The 13,949-nt window shown below is 38.4% G+C and overlaps 1 protein-coding gene across 1 annotated transcript in view; it reads right to left on the bottom strand.

Moving 5' to 3' along the window:
• LOC126281290 (phospholipid-transporting ATPase ID) overlaps positions 1 to 13,949 on the bottom strand; it is a 1,237,896-nt gene that overhangs the window by 50,852 nt on the left and 1,173,095 nt on the right. Inside the window, 1 exon segment of the mRNA XM_049980113.1 lies at positions 4,385 to 4,539. Within this exon segment, the coding sequence (XP_049836070.1) occupies positions 4,385 to 4,539 (155 nt within the window).

Below are 13,949 nucleotides of genomic sequence, written 5' to 3' on the forward strand. Positions count from 1 at the left end.
CCACACACTTCAGAAATACTCTAGAACCAGTTGCACATGTGATTTGTAAGCAATCTACTAATAAACCGAAGTCAACCACCTGCTTTACACCAACTGAACCTATGTGACCATTCCATTTTGCATCAGTACAAATTGTATTTGTATGAGTCAGCTGATTCCAACAATGACTCACTGACATTAATCATAAATACTTTGTTTTTTTGTTTTGTGAAGTGCACAAATTTACATTCTGAACATTTAAAGCAAGTTGCCAATTTTTCATCACTTTGAAATCTTATCACGATCTGACAGCTTCTTTCAGATAGTAGTTCATTACAGATAACTGCATCATCTGGTATTTCTGTTAATATTGTCTGCAAGATCATTAATATACAACATGAACAGCAAGGGTCCCAACACACTTCCCTGGGGCACACCAAAAGTTACTTCTACATCCGACGACGACACTATCAGAGATAACATGCTGCTTCCTCCCCCAAGAAGTACTCAATCCAGTCATAAATTTCACCTGAGCTCGTGGTCTCGCGGTAGCGTTCTCGCTTCCCGAGCACGGGGTCCCGGGTTCGATTCCCGGCGGGGTCAGGGATTTTTCACCTGCCTCGTGATGACTGGGTGTTTGTGTCGTCTTCATCATCATCATCAATCATCCCCATTACGGTCGGAGGAAGGCAATGGCAAACCACCTCCACTAGGACCTTGCCTAGTATGGCGGCGCGGGTCTCCCGCGTCGCTCCCCTACGCTCGGTAAACGGAGTATGGGACTCATCATCATCATCATCATCATCACTCAACATGATCACACTTTTGAAAATAAGTGTAGATGTGGTACTGAGTCAAATGCTTTTCGCATGTCAAGGAATAGAGCATCTCCCTGGCTTCCTTCACCCAAAGCTTTCACTACGTTGTGTCATGTTTAGTGACAATATTTGGGCAGGTATTACACTTTACAGCAAAAATGCATTTGTTACTCTTGTAAAACAAATTGCATTTTGGGTACAAGAGCATAACACAGAAGACACAGTAGAGGACAAACCTACTTGTCTCATTACTAACAATCGTGGTTGTAAACAAACCTTTCAATTTTTAATTTCAAAATAAATTACTAAAATATGAAGCCAATAGTAAATTTTGAATAAAAGCGTGATGAAGAGAAGCACTTAGCTGGCAAAATGTACACTCTTTATGTGAGTATTAAGCAAACAACTTTCTCTCTCCAATGTGGTAGAGAGGGTGAGTGGCAAATGGAGAAGGTGGCAAGTTGAAGATAAGAGTTCTGGAGTCCCCATGTGATACAAGCTGGAGAGAGCATACTGTATAGTTTCTCTGCCTGGATGCCCACTGGAGAGCACAAGGCCACCTTTCAGTCACAAAAAATTCCACCTTATACATTTTGTTGATGCATTTGGGAAGCAATGTATTGCTGGGACTGGAGCAAATGACATCTGCTAAGAAGCAGATTTAGGACAAGTAATGAAATATAGGCAACTACATATAGAAAGGAATGTGAAGTAAACGAAATCCGAAGGAGGCAAGATAAGCCCCTACCAGTGCACCAGGTAGGGAGAACAAAGCTCTTGGCCCGAGTTGCTGTTCCAACGTTGCCACAGAAGCTGCTCCACCTTCAGGTGATGCGAAAGCAAAACACAGCTGGAGCCTGTTGCAGCTGCTGACTTCACTGCTAATGGGTGAATAATTGCTTTTGCATTCTAATTCCCTAGGTGTTATGCTTTACATAGCTGCTCAATTGCTGAATGGCTATAACAAAGTACCTTAAACTGCATGCCTAGGTAGGTGCAGAATAATGTCTATTTACTTTTTTATTGCAAAGAAATTTTCCCTCAATCTGCAAGTCAATGAAAACACTGAAGAAGATCTGTGTACTGGTAACTGACAGCCCATAGTCCACTGTGATGATCTATATACTAGGACACCATAATTAAAGTCCTAAAAAGGAGACTGCAAGAACTTTACTTCTAGGGCATGTAATTTATATAAAAAATTGAGCACTTACATAGTATATCAAGTCAATGGTATTTCTCTTCTCTTTGTACTATCACCATTCACTGCCTGTACCTACTGAGAACCATGACCGTCATCGCAATTTTCTGCTGGTGCCCGGTACTTCCAGAAGATCAAGCTCAAAGTAGCAGTTGTGTGCAGTACAGGTAATATTGCAGCTCCCCATACTTTTCAGTATTACAGCATTAGTCAAGCTCACCTTAGATACCTGCAATTTGACAAGTGTGTTGCAGATGTAACATAATCAATGTTTGGTTCTATGTAAGCACTCTTCCCTATTGCTGTTCGCCAAAATACGGAAAATATCATCCCCCCGAAGATACAGACAGTGAGAAGGAACTGTTGCACAGCCTAGCAAATTGCCATATTGGTATCTCCTTCACTACTGTTTGTGAGGCATATAAAAAGCCTTCGTATACTGAACCAGTTCTTAATACAAGGCATGCTCAGAAACTTATGTAGTAGAAAAATGTACATGGAAAAATTTATGGGTAAGTGTTGATACACTTGTTGACTATTTCTCCACATCACCACCAGCCAGTTCTATGCATGTGATGAGCTGTGGTACAAGCTTCTTTGTGCCCTCCTTGAAGAAATCTCCTGCCAGCCCCTCCTCCCATTTCAGAACCTTTCTGCATCCGCTTGTCTGGTAACAGTTTAATTCCAGTCATGCATGCCTTCAGGGAGAAGAAAAGATGATAATCTGGAGGGGATACAGGGGCAGCACATGCTACAAAGTTCCCACCAGCTAACAATGTTATTGTATCCAGCGGGGCAGCGTTGAGTGTGTGCTCTGGGACGGTAAATGAGTCACAGCTGTCACACAGCTTCTGTGCCAGCCACCAGGGGTGCTATGTTTTGTAATACATTTTTACATTCTCTAATTTTTTATTCTTTAGCATATATATTTTTATATGATTTTGTTAGTTCCATGTATTTACGTTCTATGATTATGTCTGTCAATCTGGGATACAGTGTTAGCGACCATTTTTGACTCGATTCTTCCTTTTGTTATATGCATATTCAGAACGTTTCACCTGCTAGTTAACTTTTCGATTTAGACTCCACTTGGGAAGTAACTGCTTGTCCAATATGTTCAGCAGATGCAGTTACCACAATAAAACAATTTTGTTATATTGAAACCACCAGACACAGTTTTGTTCATGCTAAGCGAACACTCAAATACAGGCATTCCATTCATAGCACCTTTACTATAAACCATTCTAATTAAAAAAAAAACAGTTGGTGTTATTCCTTCTGCGAGCTGGAAGCCGACTGCCACACATGGCTCACACTTAGTGGGATTTGTTACTGTCATCTGGACACTATAACATGAGTTTATGTACTACAGTGTTCCTGAAATACTTGCTTTGGTTAGGAACCCACCCATTACTACTCAGTGCCGCCAACCGTCAAATAAACAAAAAGCCAAAGCTCATTATGAACACAGTAACTTACTTTCTGAACATGCTTCATACACATTCATGTTGCAATACATACATGTGACCCACAACATTATTCGGGAACGGAATGGAATATTCAAAGTTGGGGCACAGAAAATGGAAGAAGAGTGAGGAAGGTACGGGGGGTAAGATCCACATATGCTTGCACGACATCACACGCTGACATGAAGATTGTTTCAAATAAGTACTGTAAAGTTATCAGCATTAATTCCAACATATTTTCCTATAATAAACGCTCAATTTTAGACCCACAGCCCACTTCTGGAAGAAAGTTGAAATTAACTTACATGTACCTTTTCTTATCAATAACACTGTTCTGGAATTCCTCGCTACCATTTTAATTCACCTTGTACAATAAGAAAATACAGTGATAAAATAGCTAAGATAGAGAACAAATAAACGATACTACTAATAACACAATAAAATAGCAGTAGCAAATTATAAGCAAGTTCTCATACAGTGCAAAGTTATATGCTTTTAATATTCTTTAGGCAGACAGCACAGTCACACAAAATTTGACTGTGACTATTTTGCTCTCTAACACTGGTACTCAGTGATTACAGCTAATGGCAGAAATGTTACCAATTCATTTGTCTGCTTTTTTAGTATGGCATTACCTCCACTGCAGTGTACGGAGCATTTTATTTTTTATATTCTTATGACTCATTGTGATGAAATTCACATAATACAGTTTTGTGTTTGTTCAGATTTCTAAATTGTTCCTTATCCTCCTGCCCTAAAGCGACACTTACCTCCGAAACACAAATAATTGACTGAATCTCTCATACTTTCATCGCCAGACTATTAATTCAGTGACTGATGTGCCAATGAGTGACCTAACAGATTCATTAATGCAAAAATCAGATTTTAAGTCAAAATTTTCAGTATAACCAAATACTTACAAGCACTTGCTACTTCTAAGAACAGTGCCTCCATTTGTGGATGCAGAGCATGTACCAATGAGTGGCCATTGATGACAAGTGCAAATGAACTAGTTGGGTCCATCTCGTCATTACTGAGACCACCCGCACTTGTACCTCGCTGGTATTCCGATTCACTGTTGGAATGCATAAAATTTAAAATTTAGTATGACAAATTCCTAGAGCCACAATTCAAATCAGAATATAATCTATTCTACAAGTACTAAATGAAACAGTTCCCTTTATATGTAAAGTGTGGAAATTTTTGGCCATACTACATCAACACTTTTCCTGCATTTCAAACAAAGAAGTAGGGATGCAGAAGCGCATGGGGGGGGGGGGGGGGGGCAGCAAGATGACGATGAATTATCATATTGGAGTAGTTGGAAAGATCCTTATCAATAGGGAAAACTGGTGATGTTTTCAAGTGGCAGAATTTCAGGGTAGCAAAAATAAGAGGCCGAGTTCAAAGCTCAGTCACAACAGTTTAAGCTTGGCAACTAAAAATGTCACCAAGACAATCTTACAGCTGAAATACATTTTATTTTTGCATTCCAAACGAAATTCTTGATGTTCTGCTTTACATGGAACAAGTACAGATGAGATGCTTACCAACCTGCACTGTTGACAGCCTACCAACAAAACATACTACATGCGATGACAAAGACAGACTGCCAGTTACATGATGCTACCGATTGGAGATCACCAGGCTCTGCTGGTATGTGATCAGCAGGCGGACACATTATGCTGATTCCAGGCTCTGACACTGAGAAGCACTCAAGTCTTGGCAGAGAATGGTGTGACTGCAGCTCTGCTGAGGTTAGCACTGATCTCCTGTATCCCTGAATCCCTAGGACCGTAGCTAACTAGCGCAGGCCCTACTAATGGTGCAAGTTTCTAAGACATTCATATTCTGGCACACATCAAAGAACATTGGGAGTTACAGACTGGGGGAGCTCCAGACAAAGACTTCAGGCCATGGGGCTCACACCCAGCTTCTTCTACACCAGCCCTTTGTTACAGAAAGTTTGGCTGTATTAACAATTGCATGGGCCTTGGAAATTCAACTGCTTCAACTACTTTTTTGAGACTGGGAAATGAGGAACTCAATGGACTGCACAAAGGTTAGTGGTATTATGAAAGCTCAAAATGGGGTATAGAACATTTAGCAAAAATGTTATGAAAATCAAAATTAAAATCAGGTCAGTATGTAAAATTAGGAAAAGGCAACCACTCAGCCATAGGAGATCAACACTGAGTATAGGACCACATGACATAAAACAACATTCACACTAGATTTCAATCACTAGCTCTTTTTCCAGGCCGGCCGCGGTGGTTTCACGATTCTAGGCACGCAGTCCAGAACCGTGCGAATGCTACGGTCGCAGGTTCGAATCCTGCCTCGGGCATGGATGTGTGTGATGTCCTTAGGTTAGTTAGGTTTAAGTAATTCTAAGTTCTAGGGGACTGGTGACCACAGCAGTTGAGTCCCATAGTGCTCAGAGCCATTTGATCCATCTTTTTCCAGAAAAAGTACACACACACACACACACACACACACACACACACACACACACACACACTGCAAACTCATGTGGCCACATCTTGACTAATACCATGTCGTATGCTTTACTACAGATGAACAGAGCATGGTGCAATCTCACACACAGATATACTGTGAACAAGAAGATTAAACACAATATTACAGACATAGAAAGAATCTCTGATAACAGCCATAACTGTTTTAAAAATCAATAAAAGATATGGCACAGGAATCATTAAAGCCCATACTGACAGAATGTAAAAAAAAAAACCTCTATGAGAATCTACAGAAACTGATAAATGACAGCAATTTCCTCTACAAGTTGTGAATGGGGAATTTTAATGTGAAAATAATGCTTCTTCAGTAAGAACTTTTTTCAGTATGACAGCAAAAATGACAGATGTCACATGTTAGTAAAATTTGGTGATGATAACATTTTGTCTTTAACATATTCTTCTGGAAGATACCAAATAGCAATTAGATTTGGAAAGAATAAAAGGGAATTAAAAATGAAATTTACTTCATTTCATCAAATAATAAATCAATGGTACAGGATGCGATAGTCATACTCCAGTTTTTAACTAAATATGTATGCAAAACTGTATACCATCCATGTCAAAAGGTAGGAAGCCAGAAATGTAGATTATAAGAATTTATTTAAAAATGGAAATACCTGATTAATTCTCATCACATACAAAGAGAACAAAAGAAAAGAAACTCTCACATGTAACTACAAAAGTGAAGGTGAAGATTTTGAGCAGACAATAAAGGGATCAAAATAACACATGCTGATTTAAGCATTACTACTCAAACATTTCTTCAAGAGGACATGAGAACATACAATTAAATCTCAGTGAGAAAAACAATGGGAAACAACAGTACCATGAAGAAAACAGAAGAGAAACAAGCATTTGTTGGGTAGTCATCCCATATGATGAGTTAAAATGGTCAGTGGCTCAATATTTAAGAATAAATTGTTACATTGGGAAACAGGAAAGAATACATGTTAATAAAACATATCTGAACAACCTTCATTTTGATCACATACTGGTTGGCCATTACGCAGATGAGACTCGACAATGACTGGAAGAACTTGACACAGCAAGGTTGAAAGGAGACCTACAAATTGGTTACCATGAGACTAAAGTCATACATCTACTGATATGCAAATGGCACAAGCTAACAAAAAAGGTGACAGAACCAGTTGACAATTTTTTGTAATTAAGGAAGCTGACAACAATGACTAGATGGACAGTAAGAAATAAACAGAAAAATAAATATGAGCCATAGATAGGGTTTTCACAACCAATCTTCCAATGTTCCTGAGAAGTGAGACATATAGTTACGTGAAAAGCATCCAAAACAGGGGAATTACTCTGTAAGCAATGGAGAAATGAGGGCCAAGAATAATCAGGAGAGACAGGAAAACAAACAAACTTGGCAGAGAACACATTGGAGTTAAAGACGCATTATAACTGTTATGAAAATGAATTGAAGATCAGCAAGATACGGAGCCCAACAAATTGATGGTAAGTTGAACCGAGGATGGTCTTTGCTGGATTTCAAGAGACAAGGAAAGATCAAGGATACAATCTAATGGAAGCTGGATAAGTGAGTTTACAGGACAAGGAAGACCAACTTCAATGCATACAAATGAAAAGCATTATGCACAGAAAATTCTCGAGGAGACATTTATCCAGAAGTGGTGGCAAGAAGTGATAGATATAAAATACATAGTAGTGTAATGACATAGAAAAAAAATCCTTGAAAAGCAAATCTATAACTAAAAAGTTACAGGTACCCAAGTGATTTGGAGGTAAAGTACATTGATCTCTTACAATATTTGTCCTCTACATCGAAGTTAATGATACGAAGATAAAATATGAATTTTTTTTTAAAAGTTGGATTGACTGATAATCCACCTTTGCAATATTTTAGATTACTAACCATCTGATCTGATTTTCCAGACTATTAAATACAAATAAATATCTACAGCTACACAAAATTCTTTTTGTATTATAAGAAACCAATTATAAAAGCCGATCAGCCTAGCAATTTGATTCAAGCAAATTACAAGAAGAAAATAAAAAATTTGAAAGTATAAACTTAACCCAACATCAGCACATTCAAAAAAAATCATCTCAGTCCAGTCTAATTTATTTCAGACCCTCATTCATTCATTCAGGTAAGTGAAGATCTTTGCCTTTAGACGAAATAAAAACATCAGATGTGCAACCACAGCAAGCAATCACATTTCCTGTTTGTTATCTAAGTATGAAAAGTACCTTTCTTTTAATGAACTGTGCTATCATGAAGTTAGGGAACTTACTTACCAAATGGCAACAGACATAGGCATACATAGAAAGTGGCACAAAAGCCAGCTTTCAAGACCATGGGTTCTTGAAAACAGAAATGTAAAGGTATTGGTTCAAAGAATGAAAAATATTCAGGAATTAAGTGAAAAAATGCCAAACACCACATATGAAGGACAGTTTACCAGATCCTCAGTCTGTCTTGCACCTATCCTCCTCTGCCCACTATCCGGAAGACTTTTGTTACTGGATTCTTGAATAAACTTCATTCCCTCAACATTTTTCTCCCTTCAAATGGATGGAGGAACATTTTGTTCCAAAACTTACTTCTCAGTGCTTCTGATACCTTTTTGTGTGCACCTACTGCCAGTCAGTAAGCAGAAGTTTATGTCTTTAATGAGAACAAATTTGTCTGCCTTAGCATGTCATATCACATTTAAAAAATTTCCACACAAACTTAAAATAATTCATACCATATTACATTAGATTTACACAAGGAAAATATATATGATTCCAAGACTTACCAAACGGGAAAGCGCCGGCAGACCGGCACATGAACAAAACACACAAACACACACACAGAATTACTAGCTTTCGCAACCGATGGTTGCTTCTTCAGGAAGGAGAGGGAAAGACGAAAGGACGTGGGTTTTAAGGGAGAGGGTAAGGAGTCATTCCAATTCCGGGAGCGGAAAGACTTCCCTTAGGGGAAAAAATGGACAGGTGTACACACACACACACACACACACACACACACACACACACACACACACACACACACACACACACACATACATATCTATCCGCACATACACAGAAACAAACAGACATGTCTGCTTGTGTCTGTGTATGTGCGGATGGATATGTGTGTGTGCGCGCGCGCGAGTGTACACCTGTCCATTTTTTCCCCTAAGGGAAGTCTTTCCGCTCCCGATTGGAATGACTCCTTACCCTCTCGCTTAAAACCCACATCCTTTCGTCTTTCCCTCTCCTTCCTGAAGAAGCAACCATCGGTTGCGAAAGCTAGTAATTCCGTGTGTGTGTTTGTGTGTTTTGTTCATGTGCCTGTCTGCCGGCGCTTTCCCGCTTGTTAAGTCTTGGAATCTTTGTTTTTAATATATTTTTCCCATGTGGAAGTTTCTTTCTATTATATATATATATATATATATATATATATATATATATATATATTTCACCTGGCATAAAATAATGAAATTACATTACCTGAAAATAGTTAGTGTAGTTGTATGGGTTTCTCTAATGAACATTAAGATGAATGCAACATCTACTCATCTGAAATATTGCAGCAGATTAAAAGTCACATTAAATAGTAAACAATCTCAAATTTTGTGAATTATGAGGTTCCTTTATATCGTTCTGTTTCTGCAGTATCTCTGAATCTAGAGTAATCTTGATACATTTACATGCCCCCTTGCTTTTCCTGTGGCCAAACAAACCTCTTGATTCCTAAAACATGAGAGCTATTCACTTTTCCATCAGTGACTGCTAATAAGCTGCTGGTTTCCAAGCTGTTAGATGTTTTTACTATTTGTGTTCTCTAGCTGTATGTTACTTTGTCAAAAACTGCTCCACAATTACATTACAATTAAAAAAGAAGGAAGTATAAGAAAACTTCTAGAGTTCACAACCATATCAACAACACACAACCTCTAGTGTGACATTAAATGTTTAAAATAATGATAGAATTTTGAGAAACAGGAGAAAGAATAACTACAGCAGTGAACACAGATGAGCTGAAAAATGTATATTCACTGGAGGCAAGATAGATCACAACGTAGGCAGCAAGTACCATTAAAAATAGGCACTGAGCGACAGGTTGGTGTTTGGACAACTAAAATGGCAACAGATCCATTGGTATCTCTTATTAGGAGGAGAAAGGTGAAGTAACGAAGGAAATTGTAGAACACTACTGGTTTGCCTCCTTCGTTTGAATACAATCTCTCTTTTTCTCTCTTCGTAGACTGACAGGAGAAATAATTTAATAACCACACTGACGTTTGTAACTGCTTAGCAACTTGTCTACCCTGATGTTATTTGTTTTAGGAATAGGGGCTGTAGTTATTTTATTTCTGTGATCAGATATCATTTCTACCATCATATTATTATTATTATTATTATTATTATTATTATTATTATTACACTGTGCTTAAGAGTGGAAAGCCATTTATGTTTTATGCCTGTGAACTGTATTGTCTGTGTGTTTTGTTTCCCAGGTTTAGAAGTAGAATGGAATTTAGGATTAAGCTGGTCTTTTGCCAGTTGGATATGCCTCCCCAATTAAAAATGCCCACTCGAGCTGACTAGGTCATGGGAATGTAAACACTAATCAGATGAGCGACTGGATCCAATAAATGTCTGGCTCATATCAGTATTTTTCAAAGCTACCATGCTACTTGTTAAGTTATATTAAGCAAGACAGTAAAGTCTTCATTCCACACAGTACTCTTATGTAGCCCCATTTTTGGGTGTAGTACTCTCAAACCTTACACTAGAAAAGACTGAATGTAAAAACTGACCATTATATTCTGTCAGGTTACTCTGCAGCACACATTTAACAATTCATATAAAACAATATGAGTTGGAAAAGTAAAAATATGCAAAATCATTAGGGGAGGGGAAGGGAAGGGGAAGGGAGGCGAGCGAGAAATGCACACCAACGATTTCGGTCCACTGCGCAGGATACGTAATTCACAAATCTGCTAATTTCACAAATCTGCTCGATTCATAAATTCGCTCATCATTCTTTTTAATGTTCTAACAATTCCGTAATTTTTTTAAGTTGTGTGTTGCTGAATAGTTGAGAATTAATTTTCAAGTTAAAAAGAATTTTAAGTTAAACAAGAAGAAAACGTTGAAGATTTATTTTGAAAAGCTCAGAAGCATCTACATATTGCACTTATGGAACATGTTACACACTACACTACACATCAGAAAGCAAGCACAAGTCCAGTCCAGTAACCACGACAGAGAGATCAGGCTCAAGATGACATTTCACAATCAGAGAAACACGAAATAGACAGAAACTCACAGTTCCTTACATGTCAATGTTTACATACATTGTGTTCAGCACCCATTTGTGCTTTGTTAGTGCATTTCATCTGCAGATGAACTAAAAGAAAAAACAGATTATGTAATAGTGTATAACATTAAGACAGGCAAGAAACTCAAAGCATGCTAGTTTTATCAAACTGTGCAGATATGATCTAATAAAACCTCTTCCCCCATTGCCGGCTACAGTGATTTATAAAAAAACTGCAGAAGCAAAGGTACAAGTTGTAAGATTCATAATTACTCTTCCAAAAGACACAGTAAAATACTTATATGATCTGTCAATTAACGATATCAAACATGCTCTATCTGTTATAAAATGAACATAAGTTTATATCAATCGTCAGACAACAGTTACAATACTGCAAGCTGCTGAAACTAAATACTACTTCCTCAGGAACAAGAAACAAAATATCATGAAACCAAAATGTCCATTCAAAGTGATTCGCACATACCCTCTTTTTTTTTCTTGCACATCCACATAAACTTGTCAGAAAGATTCTTCAACTTAAAACAGCTGTGAAATGTATTAGGTGTCACAACCATTCAGCAACCATTAGAAATTTTCCACAGAATGGTTGGCGAAATAGAATATCTTCACATTACTTTACCAAACACAACACTTCCCGTAAGCAAGTGATATAATTTTCACATGCTTTCATTCTAGAACAATGTTATAAAATTCATCCACAGAGGGTTTTTTTTTTTTTTTTTTTTTTTACAAATATTAATATCAATAAATAACTGACTGAAATAATAATCAGAGCCTACAACAAATTTAAACTCTTTCTCGATTTTACATTGTGCACACTGCATTCATCAAAAATTATTTAGATTCACTATCTGTTGCTTCTGAGAGACCTCTCCAAACAACAGGACAAAGTACACTTTCCTGACTAATGGTGCCCCAATTATCCAACACAAATAAAATCAGAGATATACAGCAAGCATGGCATGTAATCAATTCCCAAATTTGTAATTACCAATTACAGGGTGGCACATTAGATATCCGGCTGGGATCTCTATCTCTACAGCAGTACCAGCAGAGCTTGGAAAAACAAATGAGTTACAACAGTTTAACACACGATGGGTCCCTTGCAAGAAGATCATCCACAGGTTGTACGATAAATTTGTACAGGAAGGAACAGTATTGGAAGTGAAGTGACCTCGGCCAAAGCCTGCTTGTTCGCCGGAGAATATTGAAGCAGTACGAGTTGTTGTACAGAGAAGTCCCAGGAAATCATGTAGAAAGGCAGCAGTGCAACTGGGAATATCCAGACGTTCTATTCAACACATGCTTAAGAGTGACCTCCATGAGTACCCATACAATGACCTGTGCACAGAAGCTCACTGAAGAACACAAGCAGCAGAGACTACCGTTTGCTCAGTGGGCGGAAGATAGGGAAAAAACTCGCAGCACCATTTGGTTTTCAGACGAGGCGCATTTTCATTTAGACGGTGTGGTTAACAAACAAAATGTACACTTTTGGGCCACTGAAAACCCACAAGTGCTTCATGAATGACAAAATTATGCTCCAATGATTACAGTGCGGACAGCAATTTCCAGTCATGGACTTATTGGACCCTTTTTCTTTGAAGAAACTGAACAGCGAGCGTTATTTGAGCATTCTTCGCAATAGCTTCATTCCACAGACCTTGCCCTTCAACATGCAGTGGTTCATGCAAGATGAAGCAAGGCCACATACTGCAAACACTGTGTTGGAGTTTTTATACGAGCATTTCGACATGCGTATCATTTCACTCAGGTTTCCAGGTAACTTCAATGACGGACAAAATTGCCCCGCTCCCCCCCCCCCAATAGTTCAGGCCTCAATCCATGTGACATTTTTCTTTGGGGGTACCTAAAGGAAAAAATTTTCCTGAAATGTCCACGTGATTTAATGGAGCTCAGAAGACTTATTCTTCAAGGCTGCAGTGAAATTACGGAAGACATGTGCTGTAGGGTAATGACTAACTTCAGTGTTTGTTTGAAGGAAGTTAGGAAACGAAACGGTGGAGTTAGAACAAATCTCCATGGACAGCTCTTCATTGTAGTGTATGTTCCTTTCAGATTGTATTGACAATAAACAAAATGGTAACACATCTCATGTGCCACCCTGCATATACTTCCAAACAACTGTATGAAATGTAGTGGATCCCATTTGGAAAAGAAAACAATCTTCAATCTCTTCTGCTGCGAGTTGTATGATCAACTGATGTTAACCGCAACATTAACTGTGTGTGATTATCCCACCAGCCTAGATCAAATGTGGATTTCCAGGCCATTACATCTAAATTTGGTATTGCTGATCAAACTTATGAGAACCGTAGTACTACACTGGACATAAATGTATTGATCAGCTACTGTGACAGGGCTATAACTTCCTCAAATCATGTCCTGAAATGAGGTCCATTATGTTTGCTATATTGACCCCCCCTCCCCCCAGCCATAATAGCTTTTTGTTACTCTCCCCATCTTCACAATACCCTGGTCAGACCCTTTCCTCCCTCTGCAACCGTTTCTCTACCCTAGACCTCATAACCTGCGACTGTTGTCATTTAAGACTAGCCCAATGCACCCCACCTTTAATATCTGAGGTTCCTATATCTTGTCTGGTGCAAT

Source organism: Schistocerca gregaria, chromosome 7, assembly GCF_023897955.1.
Source record: "Schistocerca gregaria isolate iqSchGreg1 chromosome 7, iqSchGreg1.2, whole genome shotgun sequence".
Classification (NCBI taxonomy): Eukaryota; Metazoa; Arthropoda; class Insecta; order Orthoptera; family Acrididae; genus Schistocerca; species Schistocerca gregaria.